The following is a 22381-nucleotide window of genomic DNA, read 5'->3' as shown; positions in this document are numbered from 1 at the left end:
CATCAATAACCGCACACAGCTCCTGGAAACCTGTGTTCATTGATCTCACATTTAAGTGCCCTACTCTGGAAAACAACTCGCCCCCCTGATGCCGTTTCCCGACTCCTTATGCTGAACAGAAGCCTGTGACACCTCAGGAAACAGCTTCTAAAGGTCGCCAGGATACTGCGGAAAACCGGCGAACATCCACCCGGAAAAGTTTTTTTCTCTCGTGCAAATCATCTGAAAATAAAATTCCCGAACCAGAAATTTCCTGCCCTATTTAAGTGACGACCATCACGAGCAAGGTGATACCCCCTCACCAGGCGGTTTCGCGGTCAACATAAGTGACATTAAAATTAATGCACATAACTTCTAGCTGTTCATTAAAATTACAAAGTGGTAGTGGTGCAATGTCTCGCCTAGTTAAAACACTACTCAAAATAATGTGAGAAATTGGAAAGTGTTTTTTTTGCGGTACTCAACAGGTCCGCCATGCTATGAAGTGCCCGCGCGCTTCCCCCAACCGCCATTGTACCCAGGTCGTCCGTTATAACCATCAACAAGATTATTGGTGCCAACATGAATATAAATAATTTTTTGGCTGGTTTGGCACATTACTTCAAAAGCTTTTGCTTAATATGCTCAATTTTTGCACCTGGATTGATATCTAAGGGTGGCCCCCATTTTTCAAGCAGAGATTCCCAGCATATCGCAACAATGAGTCACCGATGACCAAGACATTCTTTAATGTCCACCGCCAACCTGCCGATCAGTACCCCGCGACCGCTCAGGAGTACAACCCTCACTTACAAGTAATTGTTGGTGTTCACCGTTTGATCCCATTACAGAACATGCATAGGGTGAAAGCCGGCTTTTCGGTTTGACTCTGTTACTACATTTGCCCTCGGTCGTTTTATTCGCTTAAAACTATTTCTAGACTCGCGATTTCTGTTTAGGTTTTTCTCTCCATACACCTGATACATTTTTAATAACTCTAATATCATTTTCACATGTTATATTATTTGAACCATCTAAAACATGATAACGATTTTACATAGCGGCCCAGGCCTCTTTTTTACACAGTATGTTTGGGATTTATGACTAGTAGTCTTATTTCGCTTTCGTTTGACAACATTCCATTCACTGGGATCTAAATTGTATGACTCATAGTTTTGGCTATTTTTACATTCAGGTTGTGTTTTACTTAAAATCTACAGTTCTATTTACATTATTTACAGGCAATGATTCAAACCTTGCTAGGGCTTGCACAACTCAGCAGGGGTAGCACTAAAGAACCATCAGACAGTCTGTCACTAGACTCCTCGTCAGCAGTAAAGTCCGGCGTAAAGAAGTTCCTGTACCAGTCCATGAAAGAACATTGAGACGTGGGCCCCCGAGCACAAAACCCCTCAGTTACAAGTCTAGTGTTCACTAGCACACTTATACCGCATTCAAAACTGTTCTTTTGTTGCATACAGCTAATTTCAGTAAAGTTACATTCTTCCACCCCCAACTTTGAGGCCGTTAACTTAGCAGATAAATTATTTGACTGGTTTAGGGAATCAAAATGATAAGCTGCTCCCCCAGCAACATCCACAAATAACAAACTCCAGTGCGTCCCTGAGTCGTCTTTCAGGGTCGCGACGTTGTTACTAACACAACAGAAAACATATTTCGAAGATGAAAGGGACACCTGCGACAGAAGCGCCTTTAGCATCATCTTCTGCCCGCCAATTTTACCATCTGAACAAAGAGTTGGGCCCAAAAATAAGATTTTACAAGGTAGATCAGAAAAGGCTTTTGCAAATGTTTCAAAGTATGAGTCCTAGGACTCTATCGTCTAAACCCATCTATTCATTAGCCACGTCCCGGCTTCTGCCGATTTTAGTTGATTTTTCCAATGTATCTACCAAAGAGGATAAATCTGCGTGCTTTCTGTTTAACTCATCAATGTTACAATTAAGTTGTTTAATTAACATATCTTTTTCGGACTGCAATGCATTTACACATAAATAATCATTCATAAGTTCATCTAACTTAGACCTAAGTTTACTAGAACTAGTTTTTAACATTAAGTTCTCACTTAAAAATAGCGTCTTTCTCTTCTAAAATCACATCTTGAGCGTTCAAAGAGTCATTCAGCTCAGAACGTCTTTGACATTTCTCATCTTGGGAGTTTTTTTTTCCAAGGCACCAGTATGCAAACTTTAAATGTTCATTTTCAGAATGTAAGGTTTGACTCAAAATATTTGAGTCATTCAGCTTTTTTAATAATCCGCAAAAATCAGTTTCGAGCTCATCAAAATCTACGCTGGGAAAATTTACTCGCAATCTTTTTAATTGCGTACATACACGAGTAATCACGCACTCAGTAGCGTCGTCAAAAACCCGTTGCGTCATTTAGAACAGCCTCAATTAATGAAAGCTGCGCTAAAGTTTGAACGGGTATGAATCACCATGTCGCCCGATGCGGAGCGATGCACGGCGCAGGCAGCGATGTCAGGCGGGACGTATTCAGTCAGCGGCAGGCGCAGCAGCAGTAAATGCTCCGTTCCGCCAGCCGTGAGTTGAGCAGGTACAGGTCAGGCCGTGCGCGTGGCAGCAGTGGTTCACCGCGGGCGCATGCGCCACAGATCAGTTTCGCCGATCAACAGACCAGCTACCGTCTACTGCATGCAGATCGATGATAACGTCGTAAGACAACCATCAGCAAAGTCAAAATTGCACCAATTACTCACAGTTCCCTCCGATCGACGTTCAAGCAGATTTCGATCGTGCATAAATAACCAGTTCCAGACAGCACGAATACAACACCCAACAGTGAGTAAAAACCACTCTTAATCAATAAAATTTCAGACACATAATTATGATTGTATTCTTCAGGCAATCAGTGTTGCCAACTCTGCCGATAAGTAGACTAGAGCCGATAAGTGCTGCTCTCGAGTAGCAATATTTTGTACTACTACGGGTTGTTTGCTATCAGGAGACCATTTACTTTACTTTTACAGTAGATTTATTCCATTATTTTGCTATTTATATTAGTTGTGGGGAAACAATGGCGGGTTGTAGTCGTACACTTCGTGACAGTGAAATCGATCTCGTTATTAGTAGTGATTTCAACGATTCAAGTGAGTGAAGTGATGTACCAGAGCTTTGTGAAGTGGTTGGTGGCATTGATGATGTAGTAGTTCGGAGGTGATTACTGTGGCAGTGGCAGTGACGGCGAACCAGACAATGACCTTCACCAAGTAACTGCGCAACAAACAACCCAGCGCCCAGCTGTCCGTGTGCCCCCTCCCTGGTCTTGTACATTCAACTTCATTGAACCAATATATAGTAAAATAATCAATATAAATATAATTATAGTTAATTACAATGACAGAACGTGTGTAAGTTTGGCGCCGCGTATTTTGACCGAGCACGACCGGCAGAGCGTATTAATTGAGGTTAGAAGCACCGTGAGCGCCTAGAAACAATACGAGTGGGAGAGGGTTAAAAGATTGCCTTTTTGTAATTGCATTGTTCTTATATTAGTTATGAATTAATACTTTATATGCAGCTGTACCACAAACTTTGTGCTGGTACTCGTATTGGCAACGTACCTGCTGCATTGCAGCTATCCAGGAGGCACCAGTCTTGCGGTGTTCTAGCTCTGGTGTAGTGGCAAGCCTGACGCAGTTCTTCTCCACACTGTTGGCAACACTGTATTCTATTTCCACACTCTTCACACCTGAAAACCACAACAAACAGCTTTGTTTACAAACGTTCATTAGCAAAACTAATTTGAGACACAAACAAGAATGAGTATTCCGTATGGGTAATAGGATGGGAGAAAAACGGGAAGAAGGTAAGCTGCAATTTTATCAATGATGTAGCATGGAACCAGCAATTACTACAATAGACAAAAAATTCAATCATTTCCTTCTTCTACACCAATACTGATTATCAACCCACTTCAGGAGGTTAATTGGTAAGATCCAACGTACACTGAGCACTTTGTAATGTGATAGAAAACAATTAACTTCTTCAACTTCTATATAAAGGACTGTATTATATGTTTTATTGGAATCTCCTCATCCACATGTGTCAAGGAAGTTTAAATATTTAATTGAAACCTATTTTAACACAACTACCAAACAAGTAAACACTATATAGTATATATTTAATTTAACCCATTCGGAAACTTGCCCGAGCGTCACTCGTTGTAGCCGAGCAGGACTGAATAATCTTGCCTGAGCTTGTTGTGCTCTTTCTAGATGCTAGCGATCACGTATTTGTTTGTTTTTCTGCTAGATTGCAGTTTTGTTCCCTCGTGCATCCTTATAAGCAATTATTCCGTTTTGATTCGCTATGTTTGCAAACTGGAACCACAACTAATAGCTTGTTTTGATATTGTTTACATTTTGTCATATGCTTAATTTTCATCACTTCAGTGTTCTGCTTACATTCTATGTATCGTGTTATCAATGTTTAGTGTTTAACTGTTTATAGTTGTTGAATGAGTTTTTTATTCTTCCGCTATCTCATGGAATAAGACAATTTGCGTACTTCAGAAGTATACAAGATATTTGGACAGTGATATTGAGATATCAAAGATACTCAAAGACTGACAAAAAGTGAATTATAAAAAGTAAATGAATGGTCAATGTATGTAATGTAAATAGTCAAAGTCAAAGATTCTTTATTTACATATACTTAAAGTACAGCAATGGCGTCAATTCATAATATCTAAATATCTAAAAATAGTCATGTGGTGTAAAATGTTTTAGAAAAGATTATCAAATCGGTTCAACACATAAATTGAAACAAGTTGTCAATAGTTACATACAAAGCAAGTAGCATACAATGTTTTTGCCTGACGTTATCATGAGGTTAATGAATAAAAAGGTCTATATTTCTAAAAGATAAAAACTGCAAGAATATTAAAAGTTACTTAAATATATAGTTAATATTTAGAGTTTAAAAAATCCAAATTTAGAAAGTTGTAATCAAAATTTGAATGAAAATCTGAATTTTGTTAAATATCTTGATTGTCTATGTATTCATTCAGGGTGTAGAAAGGTCTAGTTGTTAGCCAGTTGTTCAATGACGTTTTTAACTTCTTTCCTGAGAGAGTCTTCATGTGTGCTGGTAGTAGGTTGTAGAGCTTCTTGCCCATGTAGGAGAGTTTCTTCTCATACAGTGTGAGGTGATGTGCCGCCAAAGTGTAGTTTGCAGCATGACGAGTGTAGTAGTCATGTTGGTCAGCTACACGTGGCAGGTTCTTGCTGTCAACATATAGTATGACCTCCTGGATATAAAGAGCAATTACTGTCTTAATTTTAAGCTCCTTGAATGCTTCTCTACAGGAGTCTCTTGGGCTAAGTCCATTTATAACCCTTATGGCTTTTTTCTGGAGTCTTAGAATTCTTGACAAGTTCTGTTGAGCAGTTCCGCCCCAGACAGATATGCCATACCGAAGGTAGGATTTGAAAACAGCAAAGTACGTTGTTCTAGCTGTAGCTGAGTTGCTAATGGCTATAGTCTGTTTTAGGACATAAAGGCTGGTGTTGAGTTTGCTGCATGTTGTGTCCAGGATACATTTTCGTCTATAGTTACTCCAAGAAATTTGGTCTTTTGCTTCATGTCAACGTCTGGCAGGGCTGGCACCTGGTCTCGCTTCCTACCAAAAGCTAGCTGGTTTGTTTTGGACATGTTTACTACCAGGTCGTTAGCATGACAGTACTAGTATGCTGTGTGCAGGGATATGAATGACTTTACAGCTAGCTGGTCGGTTGAGTTTTCTGAGGAGAGCAGGGTGGTGTCGTCAGCATACATTAGTGTATTACACAGTCCATTTTAATTTAGGTATTGAGGCATGTCATTTGTGAACAGTATGAATATCATGGGGCCAAGGACGGAGCCTTGTGGGCCCCCCTCTTTACTGGAAGAGGCTTTGATCTCACACTGTAAATTTTATCACCTTCTGCATGTTTAACTTCCACCAACTGCCTTCGTTCTTCAAGGTAGCTCCTAAACCAATTTATAGCGGACCCTTTTATGGCAAGGTTGTCAAGTTTTTTTAAAATTAGATTGTGCCCAAGGCAGTCAAATGCTTTACTAAAGTCAAGCATGATGCTAGTGACTAGCTGTCCCGACTCCAGGTGGTCTATAATAAACTCCACTAGCTCGATAATTGCAGTGGTGGTTGATCGTCCTTTTAGAAAGCCATGTTGACTTGCAGAAAGTAACTTCTCTTGCTCACAATGATTCAATAGTCTTCTCAGCACAACCTGCTCAATTACTTTAGAAAAAGTAGGAATGAGCGAGATTGGCCTGTAGTTACTTGGATCCATTGGGCTTCCACTTTTAAGCTTAGGGTAGATCTTTGCAAGCTTCAAAGAGAGCGGGAATCGGCCTGTTCTTAGTGACATATTTGTAATATAGACTAGTGGAGGTGAAAGTGAGTTGGAACATTGTTTTACTAGTTTTGATGAGATGCCATCAACTCCTGCTGAGGTTTTGGGCTTGAAGCTTTTGAGTATTTCATGTATTTCTTTTATGTCTGTAGATTTTAGGTGTGTGAGATAGTGATTTATTTGTTTGTGATGGATGGTGTTTGTACTCTTGTTGTGCTGATTATTTATTGCTAGTGTGGTGTCTGCTACGTTAGTGAAAAATTTATTTGAATGTTCTGCAATTTCATTTGGATTGTTTGTTTCCTTGCCGTCAATCTCCATCTTCAATTTTGTTGGCTTCTGTACGCCTTTATTTCTCTGAGAGTTTATGACTTGCCAAGCAGCTTTAGACTTGTTCTCTGCGTTATTAATATATTCAGCAGATGCTTGTTGCCTGAGCATTTTGAGATGGAGGTCATAGTCTTTTTTTGCTTTTGATGCTGCTGCCTTATCTTCGGTAGAGCCTGTGAGTCGATACTTGGCAAGGCATTTAAGATAAGTTGCTTTGAGGCTGAGTGATTCCTTATCTATGAAAGTTTTGAGCTTTTTGCTTTTTTTATGCCTTGTCCTTTTTACCAGACAGGCATAGTCCATTGCCATTGTTATTGTTGTAAGGAAGCTGTTGTAAGCATTATAAACATTGTCAGCCATGTATACACCATTCCAGTCTTCATTTTCCAGTACAGCTCTTAATGTGTCGATGTTATCTTTATTAAGCTGTCTCTGTGTAAAGCTGGTGTAAGAGGTGATAGTTTTCTTAAATTGTGCTGTGGTTAACTGGGCTGTGGTCAGATATGCCTGCTTCTATTATTGATGTTGTGAGATTTTCCAGGTTGAGGTTTGTGCAGACACAGTCAATTGAGGAGACGGTTAATGGAGTGATTCTTGTGGGAGGGAGTTTCATTCCTGTTAGGTTGTGCCTATTCAATCTCTCATTTAAACTGCGGGTATCCCTGTCATGAGGCTTTAGGGTGTCCACATTAATATCTCCCATTATTATTAGAGAGTAGTTCTCTGCCTTAGTATCTTCTAGAACATCGGAAATGATATCTAGGGCTTCGTCAAGTTTTTCACCAGGTGCCCTGTATATGCCTATAACATAGAGATGTTTTTTTTCCGTGTGACACTTTTACCATAGCCATTTCACAGGTGAACTCCTTACAGTGGTGTGCAATGTTTATGGCTTCAGTGGTTCCATCACAGTCATCTGCTACGTAAATGGCCACCCCACCTTTCCGTCGGAGCTCACGGCTGAAGTAATTTTTCAGGATATATATTAAATAGTATTTTAATTATCATTTTAATTAATAATAACGATTGAATGTAACAGACAGTTTTATCTCATCTCTCAAACAACTAATTCAAGAGCTTGTCATAAAATCATAAAAAAATGAAAAAATATAAGTGAATTTTGATTGTTTTGTTATTATGCTCTATAATTAAGTGAACAAAAAACTGGTTTTCCATGTAAAAAAACATTGTGCTGTTTTTAATTAAAAATGATTGAAACAAAGAAACAAAAAAGGTAATACAATATTAACAGTTGCTTTTGATTTTTTTGATTTTTGTTTACTAAAAAGATTTTAAATATATACTAAAAAAATTAAATAAAAAATTATTTGGAGAAAGCAACAAACACTATTTTAGAGCAACCAAATAGACTAATATGTCCCTAAAATTTATTAATTTATCTATATCCAAACTCATTTCCATTGATATGCATTTTTGCATTTTGCAGTACACGCATGCATTTTTGTCAAAATCAATTCAAACATTCATTCCTGGACAGGCTAGGTTAATTGCTTCCTGAATGGGTTAGTTCCGATTCTCTAAAAACAAAATAATTGAAACATTGTGTTGTATTAATATCACTGAACATTGATGTACAGACAAAAAATAGGATTAAATAGATAACTCACTCACCTAGTTCATCATCCTCGTCAAGGTCAGCTATAGACAGTTTTGTAACATTATATTTTGCAGTATCTGATGTTTGAAAAATTAGCAAGTAAATATCTCCCTACCACATTACAACATTTCCCTGCCATATTAAAACACCTCCCTATTATAACTGAAGACCAATTCACAGGTTCATTAATTTATAGTAAACACATTTTTGTCAGTAATTATTGAAAGTATAACACAAATACTGCTATTTAATAGTCAAAACTTTAGCTACAAAACTAACAAATCCACACATATATGAGAAATGCTTTTACTAAAAAAAAAAAACAACAAAAAAAACAAACAGCAATTTTGTTTATTTTTTCATAAGAAGTGCATATCACATACATCTTTTCCATATTAACTGCAACTTAATAATGAGTAATGACATAAAGTGAGAACTCAAAAGAATGCAAGGTAACAATTTGTATAAATATTATTTATTTTGTAATATTATTGATTTAATTCTTGTATGTATTTATTTTTCTACACAGTTGCAACAAGACAAAGAATAGCTGAGTAAACTGTTTAATTTATAAAACCTTGAAGAAATTTTTTTCAATATAAAAATATGGTTATTATTTTTTTTAATATTAGATGCAAGTGTATAACAGAAAGTTGTTTTAATTGGACAGTGTTGTCACAACAAGTTTCACAACAGTTGATAATAATATCAGACAGATAACAAGGTCACCACCATCTAGCAAACACTTTTTTGCTGGAATTGATACTATTCAATTTTATATGTTTTCTAATAAAAGTAAAACCAAACTTTCGTTAAATAAATAAATCTGATCAACATACATTATATTTTAATAAATTATATTATAAGTAGATTTCTAAAAATATCTAGTTGATAACTGAATTATGCATTTTAATACATTGCACACGATTGACCACAGCCAAGGTTTGGTTGCCTAATACTGGTAGGATTAACTCCATATTTATCCTCATTCCCCTAGGATTAACTCCATATTTATCATCATTCCCGTAGGATTAACTCCATATTTATCATCATTCCTGTAGGATTAACTCCATATTTATCATCATTCCTGTAGGATTAACTCCATATTTATCACCATTCCCATAGGATTAACTCCATATTTATCATCATTCCCCTAGGATTAACTCCATATTTACCATCATTCCCGTAGGATTAACTCCATATTTACCATCATTCCCGTAGGATTAACTCCATATTTATCATCATTCCCCTAGGATTAACTCCATATTTATCATCATTCCTGTAGGATTAACTCCATATTTATCATCATTCCTGTAGGATTAACTCCATATTTATCACCATTCCCATAGGATTAACTCCATATTTATCATCATTCCCCTAGGATTAACTCCATATTTATCCTCATTCCCCTAGGATTAACTCCATATTTACCATCATTCCCGTAGGATTAACTCCATATTTATCATCATTCCCCTAGGATTAACTCCATATTTATCATCATTCCCCTAGGATTAACTCCATATTTATCATCATTCCCCTAGGATTAACTCCATATTTATCATCATTCCCGTAGGATTAACTCCATATTTATCATCATTCCCCTAGGATTAACTCCATATTTATCCTCATTCCCCTAGGATTAACTCCATATTTATTATCATTTCCCTAGGATTAACTCCATATTTACCATCATTCCCCTAGGATTAACTCCATATTTATCATCATTCCCCTAGGATTAACTCCATATTTACCATCATTCCCCTAGGATTAACTCCATATTTATCATCATTCCCCTAGGATTAACTCCATATTTATCATTATTCCCTTAGGATTAACTCAATATTTATCATCATTCCCCTAGGATTAACTCCATATTTATCATCATTCCCCTAGGATTAACTTCATAGTTCTCATCATTCCCGACCGAGCACCTTGTGTTCTACTTTACCGGCCTCTCTGTTTTGTAAACAGTTATATTTTGCAGTTGTATAACTTGTTATAATTTGAACCATCTTGTATTTATTGCTCTTGTTAATACTATTAACTGAAAAAACATTTGATTATTTAATAATTCATTCGAGGCTCCTCATAAGTGAAAATCAACCACATCAAAATACAGAGTGATTAGTTTATAATGACTGCAGGCAAAACCATTTTAGGCTTTTGTAGTTTTTTGTAAGAATTGCATGTAACTTCATGTTGTATTGTGAACAAATCGAATTGAATTGAATTCCGCTTTCCACTACCATTAATACAAACTGTGTAAAAACATATTTTATCTTTCTCTGCTTTATTTTAATTCATTTTTAGCTATGTAATCCTTTTCTTCTACTAACCTTAATCTTTCACAAGAAAAGATAATAACACCATTCACTAAAATTCTGTACGTATACCATCTTTAGATTACTCCATAAAATGTATTAAATAAATTTTAAGGGATGTTAAAATAAATTCAGTCCAGTGGATTGGGAGCACCAGCTTGACTATGAGAGAAATACGAGTACAATAAATGTTAGAATTTGAAGATAACAAGAGTTTATATTCTCAGTTTAAAAGAAGTAACTGACATACAATATTACTTCAGCACATTTTATAAAGCTTGTTGAAACGATAAAAACATGTCGAAGGTATCACTGTCATAAACAATTAAAACACCACTATTCCATTAAAATGTATGCATGCTGTTTTTTTAGAGTATTACATTCAAGTTTTTGTATTTTCTAAATTTTTACTACTCACCGTTGATCGGATCCTTGTCTACCCGAAGAGCTGTGATGGTGTTGATATCAAGTGGTGCCAACTTCACACCATCAAACATCAAATGCCTGCAACATGTCAAGTTGAGAACATTTCCTGAATCTCTGTAACTTTAATCAGCTTAAACAAGGGTTTAATACAGAAGCAACTTTAATATCTAAAAAAAAAACTGTAATTTAGCAATTCCTGCATAGCCTATCTGCAATAACCTGGTGGTTTAAATGCAAATGTTAAATCTAATGTTTTATAAATGTTCCTATTGTCTGATATTATTATCAGTGTCAAAGTGTAAAATACACGATTTACAATTAAGAAATTATGGTTGTATTTTAATTTATTTTTAGTTTTATACAAGATCTTTGGAAAAAAGTGTTCATATACTCTATTTTAGTAGTTACTGTACACAAAAATAAGCAAAAACAGTTCTTGTGAATATATACACCTTAGAAGCCATAGTTCTTAATCTATTTGTCCTGTATGTGTTTTTTTAACATATTCTAAGATTATTCAGCAATACTATAGTATGAAAACATATCAATGCAAAATTGGATTGTGGCGCGGTGTTGCCATCTGTAACGCAAAGAATATCACATATATGTTTTAGTGACGGGATTATAGATTGCATTCAATAATCGAGCGATCGTTACTTCTCATCTATTTTCCCCCATCCTTTACGTCCACGATTTAAATTAACATGTGTTTACAATATGGCACAGAACACGAGTAAAAAAACATTACTGATATACATCATACATGCAGAATAATCAAACACTAAAGAACAAAATAGATGTCAACAACCGGAATGAAGCAAGGACATCGTCACGTTGTACTAAGAATCAGCTGATATGACCATTTGGCAACACGGCAAGTTGAGGGGAGAAGTGAGGTGTGGTAAACTGCCTATACGGTTAGGCTTGCAATGATGTGTCTCGCACTATAGTAATAGTCATACTAAGGCCTAACATTAAAAAGAAATAATAGGCCTAACATTAAATAACAAAAGTGCTGATATGAAAGAAATATAAAATAATAAACAATAATACTAAAAATAACAAAGTCAAATTAGTCAAACAACAAAGCATTTACTTAACTGTCAACTGTACAAGTTGTCATTTACAGCTGATTTACAAATAAAGACAACACCACTACATTATACTATACTATATAATTTGTTAAAATATATAAAGTTTAGTTCATATATCTTTATTAGAGATCCATTCTTTTTTATCATTTTGGTATGGTGTAAGTAAAACTTTTGTTATATTTATAAAACATAAAACTTTTGTTATATTTTTAAACCAATCACTTAAATCCCATTATCGGACACTGGGACCACAAACAGTATTGTTTATTCTTAATATATAGGAGTGCCTCAACTTGATATTCCCCAGGAAGGCACTTTCCTCGATTGTTTATTATACCTTCCAGTTGAACTTACACGGGTACTGCAAAAAAAACCTATAGTGTCACTTAACCCTTCTTACACCGAAAAACGGATATATATTAGAATGACAGAGTGACCAAAACGCAAATACAGTTTACATCCGATATCATAGATTATATCTCTTGGAGAGTTTTTTAGTTCACAAAACGCCTTTGAAATGTATGTTGCACACTCCATGCTTATTGCGGTTGCCAAGGAAGTATTTATAAACGACCTTCACTCTGAGGCAGAGGGAGGGGAGTGCCCTATGTCAAACTCTGAACACTTGCTCGTCAGTTCTGTGTCTCCTACAGAGCCATAACCAAACATATCCGTGGCGGTGTATCACTGCTTCCTCAGTTGTCACCGTGTCAACTGCGTATCTTGTTATTATTCTTAATTGTGTGGTAGTGTTGTTTAATTACAATTTTACAATGAAATTTAAAATTTATTTGAAATAAACCATTTTGTAAATAGTTCTTTTTTATTTTTATCAATAAATACGCTAATTTTAAGTAAAATGTCCTGTTTTATACTTTTGTGCTTTTACCTTATATAATTTAGTTATAATAAAAATTAGCTTTGAACTTAAAGAAACAAAATTTTTTTATTTGTCTTGGCATTATAGGAAACTTAATGGATTTAGGGCGTGGGAAGGGTGAAATCTTGGCAACTCTGTCAATGTCCAGGAGCGCCACATCACTAATCGCATATGTTGAGATATTGAGGTAAAAGAGTGATCAATACGTCTTTGTCTACTATGAAGAATGGCTGTTGGATTGGGTGGTACTCCTTTAGTGTTAAAGGCTGTTGCTAGTACCTTCCATACCCGTTTTGGCTGGAAGAGGGAGGAGCATAGCACCACCTCCCTCCTCGTGTAATGTTACCTCCTCTTCCTTCAAAGAATTATGACTGAGATATACATCACTCTCATGGGATCTCAACAAGAAGGCGGGTCCCTACCATCACCACCTTACCCATCCTGAAAAATCCTATCACTCAAGAAGCAAACCCAAAGGTTCTTTAGGACTAATTGGAATGAGGCATTTATTTCTTCAGCTTCTTCCCAAGTGAAAAAAATTAAACATTATCACGTTCAGTCATCAACGACATATTGTCAAGTGATAAGGAGGTGATCTAGTCCTCAGACTAGTAAACCCGAAGATTTAACCAAGTAAGCTAAACATGTGAGATAAGCCTCACTAGCAATAGTGTAGTTGTTTACCTGTGGTCAGGAGACAGTTTACATTGTAGAAGATCTGTGGTTGAGAGAATCATCTGGTTGTTTTCTAGCATAAAAGTAGCACCTGCAAAGAGAATATTGTTGTATCAAGGAATGTTTTCAACATTTTGAACATACAAATAATTGGAAAATTAGTATTTTTTTAAAGTTCATTATTAACGATGGATGATTTGAAATGATATCAGTTTTACTGACATTAGCCATCGTATGTGTTACAACAGAAACAGAATTTTTTCCGGACTTATATCTGCTCTCTTCTTTAAGTGTCTTCTATAGGTGATATTCAACCTACGTGTTGTAGAGAATAGTTAGCACACGTCTTCTAGTAAAATTTTCTAAGTTTCTATCACTTCAGTGTATAGGCCCACTATGCGTCATTAATTTTTTTTTGCACAGTCAATGCTTAGAGAATAATTATAAATACTGCCTTTCAATGCATAGGGTTGTCTGTCTCTAGAGAATAAATATTGGTTGAATCATTATCCATAAAATAATTCCCAAGTGGAAAAATGCATCAATGTCTTTGTATTTTATATTTCTGATGCAAACTAAGAAAACACAAGGAAGACAGTAATGTGGCATCGGTGTTGCTCAATCTATCGTAAACTAATCACGCCTGAGAAGGTCTTAGTAGACACCATCTCCAAGTAATGTGCAAAGTGGTTTCAAAAGAACTACGAATTAAACTCTTATGAGGACTGATGGTGAATTAGAATGCCCTCTATCGATAACAAGTCACAAAAATCAGATAATGACTGAATATTTTGTGATAAGTTTAAATCAACTTTGGATGATAATAATAACCTTGGAAAACCGTGACTATTTGCAGACTCACTTAAACTTAAACTCAGAGCTTACCATTTGTGAGCGTTTTGATTTGCTGGTCAAAGAACTTGTTCTCCTCGAGGGTGGCCGGAGTGCAGTTCTGGCAGATGCGCACAGGATCAATGAAACACATCCTGGGCAACTCCAGCTTGTGGTCACAACACGTGCTGCAGTAGATCTGACCACAGCGGCGGCAGTGATGCTGGTTAACATTCAACATTAATTCAGTTCGGGCAAAATATGGGAACGGTTTAATAACAAAATAATTTCAAAATCAGATTTTTTTACGAAACAAGGACCCCTTTTCAGCCTTATTCTGCCCTTCCTCATGGGCCACTGGCCTATACGAGGATCTTATCAAACAGAATAACGGGGAGAGTTGAAACAGTACAAGATCGATGGTACTGATAAAAAGTGTAATGGTCACAAACAGGATTTGAACCTGCACTAACTCTAGCACAAATCCAGTCTAACATCTCAGGCCGCTCGGCAATTGGCACTCCCAATTAGCCTACCTTATTTACCAATTATTTACCTCAGACAAAGCTAAAACTCAAGATACTTAACATAGAATTATTTATACTTGTACAAAATAACTTAACCCATTGCGGATCGTATTGTTTAGGCGGGGCAGGCACCAGCGGGCACGATTAATTTACGGTCAGGGGCCGCACGAACAGCAATGGTGCGCCACATCAAATCACTCGCTATTGTATACTAGAAAATTCAGCTGTGAAGGTATTCGTTCAGATGGAACATGGGCCTACTGGGGTATCCGTGATGTAGGAACAATAACACGCGAGCAAGGTTCCGGGGTGGCAGGGATGATGTCTGAATTCAATTACAACATCTGGGTCACTGTCTATACTAAACCCGCCAACATGTATGTCTGCGTCGTTTAGTTCTGTGTCTCTAACTTCAAAAGTATTATAATAACAACTGAGGAAAAACACCCAATCAGAAGTGCTAAAAAGCAGAGAGTAAACTCATATGAATGATTTTTCAACTTTGACATACAACTGCGATCTGTAGGATATTTATAAAAACTTTTGAAAACTCTAAACGGAGACCGTTGTTAAACACTCTTTAGTTAACAAGTGAAGATGATTGCCCGATCTATCAGACATTAATAGAACTATTTGGATCTCTTGGGAAACTTAAAAGCAGGTCACCTGAGCTCGTCATCGTTAGGCCCGGCCACTGCGTGACGAGCACAGCTCGTCAGTGATGAGGCAATGGGTGTAAGTGCAATTGAAAAAAAATATCTTTTGATATGTTTATTTATTGTTCATTCAGTAACTGTATAAATTCTCTTACAATTATAATATAACAGTATATTACATTACTGTATATTATTTTCGACTTAAAAGTGTTTACCCTGTTCATCCGATTCATTAAAAAAATGTATTAAAAATTACAGCAAGTATCCACTACGCATCCTGTCACTATCTTACCCATTTTTCACAACATTTTATTCAGCATGAACGATATTACAATTATGACTGGTGTGGGAGATATGCAATAAATGATCAAAAATAGATTACCTGAAAAACCTTTTTTATTAGCCTTAGTGACTTTGATTTTATTTTTGAAGTACATGAACATTAGAGATACACAAATAATTAACACTTATTTGATTACTGTATAAAATACAGTTAAAATGAATAACCACACCAAATTTTATAAATTCATCGTAATTAGTTATTTTTTATCAATTAATAGGTTTTTTACAAAGTGGCAAATTACTCAGTATTAAAAAGACCCAACATTAAAAAAATAATTGATGTGAAAGAAATAATATAAACATTTAACGCCGACGTCCGTATCATACGACCGTTGAAAAATGGTGTCAAACTCCCGATGTCCGTGTACTGTATACGTGCATTTTTATATTTTACTGGCCACCTATTTTACCAAATCAGTCAGTCTGTTATTGAGAAATCACTAAGTGAGCTATTGGCACATGGAAGACATCAAGTCAGGATGGTATTTATTTTTCAGAGAAAATTCAGATCTGTCTAATCTTGTAATCATTCCCAGTTTTGAAAACATATATTTTTAAGCCTATTGGGAAAATCAGTTATTTTTTGGCTATTCTATTGTATCATACTGCCAGCTAGTCAAAATCAACAAAAAACTGTCTATACTTGAAATATCTGAAATTTGAAATTTTTAATTAACATCCTTTAATAACTTATCCAATGACAGACACCCCTAAAACTCTTAAAAATATGTCTTTAATTAAAAATCTAAACATACAAATTCCCAAATCAATCACCCCAATCGGTTAATAAATACTCATCCATTCGTAAACCTTGAGATGACAGACTCCAGTGACTTGTCCACTAGAGCTGCACACTTATACACTTATGTAATTCCCCTTCATTCCTGGTATACACTGTCAAATGAACCTATTCCTTACTGGCTTCTCTCTGCCTATTGTTTGCCGCCATACACTCAGCCTTTGAGCATCTATCTTTGGATGCTGCATTTTCATTAATGAAAAGGCTGGTGTCTAATCCAATGCACCTTTTTAAAAACTGCTGTTTCTCCGACTAATTTAATTAATTCAAATTTGGTATTTTGTTTAAAAAAAGTTGAAAGAGTTATTTGCTTTTTTCAAGTTAATTGTTTCCAAAAAAGGGAAATAAATAAGAATGTCATCATGTAAAAGAAAACAAATAAACAGTATTGTTTTATAAAAGAAAGTCTGTAAGACCATTTTTAATTATAGGACTTTGAAATTTTTAATAACAATAACAAGTACATTTACTTATAAAACAAAAGAATTTATATGTTTCTTGTAAATATTGAACAAATTGCTTAAAACACTGGAATCAACAGAGATCTACGTCTAATGGATGCCATCCTATGCAACCAAAACTTGTTTGACCAGACATTTATAATGCATGTAGCTACAACAATGTAATGACATTTAAATCTTTACGCTAAAGAGAATAAATCAATTACTTACCCGACGAGTGGTGAAATTGAATTTGATCCCACATCTAGTACATATTGGGGCCTGAAACAAACAAACAATTATTTATAAAATATTGGTGGTAAATATTTTAACCACTATATACAGTATATCCAAGTTAACACCCCCCCCCCTGATACTTCTAAAAAAGAAGATAAGCATCCAAAATATACATATACATAGCACTAAAAATTTCAAATATCTTTATTGCCATAAAAACATATAAAATGCATAGCAAACGACTTGAACATATTTTATATACAATGGTATTGTGCAAACTTAGCAACTAAAATTTCTTATCTTTTATAAAAATCGTCAACACAATAATACTTTGTTTATTAAAATTTCCTTTAAAATATTTTTAAAACTCATCTAGGCTTGCTTCCGATTTTAGGTTTGAAGGAAGTTTATTATAGAAGATGGTTGTGGTTATATATGGGATGCTTATGGAAAAAGGCTGTTCTGTGAGAAGGAAATGGCTAGGCAGTCATTGTTTCTAAGGGTTCTGATAGTTGAAGGCCTAGAAAAGAGGTGTAGATTTTTTTTTTTGCAAAGACTAGTGACTCGAGTATGTAGATTGAGGGGAATGTCAAAAGTTTATTTTCCTTAAATACTCCTCTACAGCTTTGCCTTCTTAGTAAGCCGAAAACGAGTCTTATGGCCTCTTTCTGCAGGATGAAAATTCTTTTACTTTTCGTACTCTCTGACCCCCATATTGAGACAGCGTAAGCCATGTGGGGTAAGAAGCATCCATAATATACCAGGATTAGGATGTTTCTGCTGCCAATGAACGCGAGCCTACGAAGAAGAAAGATGCCATTGGAAAGGTTTTTGGGACTAATTTATTTATACATGACTATAAAGCTAAAGAGATTTTTATTACATGCAAACTAAACAATTTATTAATATAATATGGTGCTTTTGAAGACAGCAAAGAAGCGGAAAGTAACGTAAAGGAGATTCATTTTGTAGCTCCAATATAATTTAGGTCAATAGCATACATGCAGTATTTTTAATTTAAACATCCTGAAATACAATGATTTACAGTAACTTTTTACCATAATTTAATTTAACCCAGTCTTCCAAGTTAATATCAATAGCCTAATTTCATGTATTATTAGGAACACAGTTAATTTGTATATATGTGGTTACTTATGAGCTTAAAACTGATTTAAAAAATCATTTTAAGACAAAAACTATACCATAAGGGCTACTTTATGTCAACATACCTACAATATAACTAGACTGTGCCACTTCACACACCAAGTTCCTAATATTCTATATATAAAATTTATATATTATAAGTTTATATATACTTGTTTCAGCTTCCATAGCCTAAAACTATGGTGTTTCCCACCCAAAGAAGTTAAATATTACAAAAATGTTTTCTTTCTTTTTTATAAACTTTAAGACAATGTTATAGAACTGAATTGACACTTTTGGCGACTAAATTTTGGTCAATTTTGTATAGGATATAAACTACAAAATACGTTCACTTTCTAAATCTCATAAAACAATCCTAGTTTGGAATAACTAACATGCATGTGACATTCACCACCTTGCAGTGAGAATCAAGATGATACAAGTATATTTATTTATAAGCTTTATTGCGGTGAACTTACAACAAATAAAACCATATTTAAAAATCATATTAATTGTATAATTTCAAACTAGAAATATAAACTTAAAGATAAAATAATTTTGTACGTTTTTTAATATTTTATTTGAATTAATAAAACTGATAAGATCAAATTACAATTCAATTATAAAACTTTAACAATATTGTTTAAAAAAAAATAAATAAAAGAAACTTAAGACCCTGCATTTGTCATTAGGACTATGAGTACAGCTGGCTCTCGAGAACATTTGCCACCCACTTGTTTGCTAGCAATGGCGCATTTTCACTGTTTATAATCTTTAAATATTTATCATATACTGCTTTATACAAAATATAACTTATATCATTTGGCCACCAGACAGAATATACACAATTATAACATCCGTAACAAAGAAAAATTTTATGTTCCCAGTCACAGACTAAGTAAAACAGCAAATTCTGTACAAATAAATTTTCAATAAGAATTTTCAACAAACTTCCTCTTTCAACAAGAACGCATTTTCCTTTGAAAGATTTTAAAATAGTTGTATATGATTGGTTAGTAGAGAATCATGTTTATTCAATTCAAGAGTTTATGGATAGAAACGTACATAAAATTATGATATGAATATGATGTATCATATATTATATGATTTGATTGCAAATTACACAGCATTGAATTAATTTTATAAATTGTATTATGCAGAAAATATAAAACAATTTCTAGTATTTACGATAAACAAATCATTCAATTACCAAATCAAGGGGAAGGAGGAGACATGGGTCCAGCGACCTCAAGGAACAGTTATCAAATTCGCATTAATTAGGTATTATTTTATCAATAAGAGCAACAACACGTTGCCATTCACTAAGTTCAACAAGGTTAGTAAAGTGTAGCTCAGAAAAGTCAAGTAGTAATAAAATACACCAAAAAACAGTAGTCAATTGGGTATTAGTACTTACCTGAGAAAAGTGTTATCGAGACATCAAAATTTTAGAAGATTTTAATCAATTTCCAGTGGTTTGACCATACTTTAAATATAATTCAACAATACAACCATAGATCTTTGTAATGTTGTCCCCATAGTGTTGTGACCTCCAACACATCTACTGCTCAACTGGCACCACACCTTGCAAAGAAATGGCATTATAGCCTGCTGACTTTATAATCACTCATTGTGTCTAGGAATGTGGACTGTGGACTGCTGATACCATGACCATGGACAGACTCACTATCTTTAATAACTTCTTCTCCACACAGTTCAACAAAGGAAAGTCTTTGTTCAATTTTACCAGTGCCATATTTACAGACTTTGAGACCCAAGATCAAAACTTCAGTTGTGGCCCCTCTCCCTCTTGGGTTATCTGAATTTAAAACTATGCCTAAATAACTTACTTGTGATGATAAATTATTAGATGACAACAAATTAAAATATAACTTCTAGAAGGGAAAAGCATTTCTTTTTGAAAAAGTTTTTATATAAATGTAATAAATACTTTTTTAAATATATATATATATAATAAAAATATATGTAATGTTATAGAACTTATAATAAAACTATTGAACTGTCAACTAAACAAAAGTAATTACACATATTATACAGGTGTCCCGTAACTCCTCTGGACAAAGGTATACCATGTTATTGCTCAGGTCAAGACAGACATATTTCACCATATACACATGGCTCTCCAATGCTTAATTTCCCACCTGACTGTATGTATGGGTTTTTTTTGTAAACAGTAATAAACAAAATTATATCATTTTTGGCTTATATCTTTATGATAACAAGTTCAGTTACTGAAAAGAATATCATGATATTATCTTAAGGATCTTAAAAATGGCCAGCCATTAAAATTTTTTAACTTTGAATATAAAACTAACATTTGTTTCTCAAGAATTGCAAGAATAACAATTTTTAGTTTTTTTTCACAAATCTAATAAAACACTAAAATTATTTAAAATACTGTCCCACATAAAAATACATGGCCCACATTGAGGTTCTCAGCGAATAGCCCACAATACAAAAATTGAAAATTGAATTAACGGCAGCTCTCAATGTGGGCCATGTCTTTTCACAGTAAATCTGCTCTAAATCAATTTATTATTCAATTTAAATAATTTTAGTGTCACCAGATATATGAAAAAAAAACCTTTAAACAATGTAATTCTTGCAATTCTTGCTAAAAAAATGCTAGTTTGTTATGATATTTAAAGTTTAAAAGTTTTAATGCCCGCCATTTTGAAAATACTTTTAGATAATTTCATGATATTCTTTTCAGTAACTGGCCTTGTTATTATAAAACATTTCAGCCATTTTTTGGTTGTTGTAATTTAATTTATTAGGTTTTAAGATATTAATTTTTTCTTACAAAAAAACACATACAGACAGACAGATGCCAAACTAAGCATCGGAGACCCATGTTCATTATGGTGAAATATGTTTTGTCTTGATTTTCAGCAATAATATGGTATTCCTTTGTTCAGAGAAGTTACAGGGACACCCTGTATATAGCCCGTGGCCTAGTGGTACATCCAGCACTGAACCTTACCCATATATTTGATCAATAAACAATCTGTCAAAGAAAGTTAAAAAAAACTGTTCAAACCTTCGTCAGAACAAAAGCAAACCAGCCAATGCTATCCCAACAGACTGTCAATCTTTCATTACATATATAAATCAACTCTTATTATAATACAACAAACATGTCCTGTTCATAAGTACATTGTTTGGTCATGTATATAACTATTTTCAAACCTTTTGTATTTTAGAGCAGTTGCTTGTCGTCTAATGAGTAATTCTTTCAGTGATTTCTGTATTCCTTTCATAATGCTGGTAATGTAGACAATTTTATCGTGTGCTTAAACTGTGAAGTTAAAAACATTACGTAATAGATAGATTTACTTTTTTTAATACATTTTTAAACTTTTAATCTTAATGTATAACTTTGGCAATATTCTACAGAGATCTATAAGCTAAATACTATAAAACGTCTAAAGGAATTTTAATGAATTTTTTATTATTTGACCTTACATAAGTGTGGAAGATTAAAGTTTACAAGCTCAAAAATATTTCTAAACTACTTAAATTATCAATCAACATCTGCTGCTGGACTACCAGTATTATCTTGTCATTAACCTAAATCGACAAACCTTTGTGTTGGTGATGACTAAAGGAGCCCTTATCAATTCCTTGCTTACAAGTTGGTTGTCATGGTTCACTTGGAAGA

At 34.5% G+C, this 22381-nt stretch overlaps 1 protein-coding gene across 1 annotated transcript; it reads right to left on the bottom strand.

Annotated features, from left to right (window-relative positions):
- Nucleotides 1-3497: 3497 nt before the first annotated feature.
- Nucleotides 3498-17601, bottom strand: LOC124374295 (zinc finger FYVE domain-containing protein 21-like; the record flags this gene model as incomplete). The annotated part of the gene is made up of 5 exons (XM_046832533.1): nt 3498-3712; nt 11068-11153; nt 13734-13815; nt 14610-14778; nt 17551-17601. Coding segments are annotated over 5 exons (588 nt in total), but the record flags the coding sequence as incomplete, so codon positions are not given.
- Nucleotides 17602-22381: the final 4780 nt, after the last annotated feature.

The sequence above is a fragment of the Homalodisca vitripennis genome, unplaced genomic scaffold (assembly GCF_021130785.1).
Source record: "Homalodisca vitripennis isolate AUS2020 unplaced genomic scaffold, UT_GWSS_2.1 ScUCBcl_7818;HRSCAF=15646, whole genome shotgun sequence".
Classification (NCBI taxonomy): domain Eukaryota; kingdom Metazoa; phylum Arthropoda; class Insecta; order Hemiptera; family Cicadellidae; genus Homalodisca; species Homalodisca vitripennis.
Note: the sequence above shows the minus strand (reverse complement) of the source record. Positions and strands in the feature narration are given on the sequence as shown.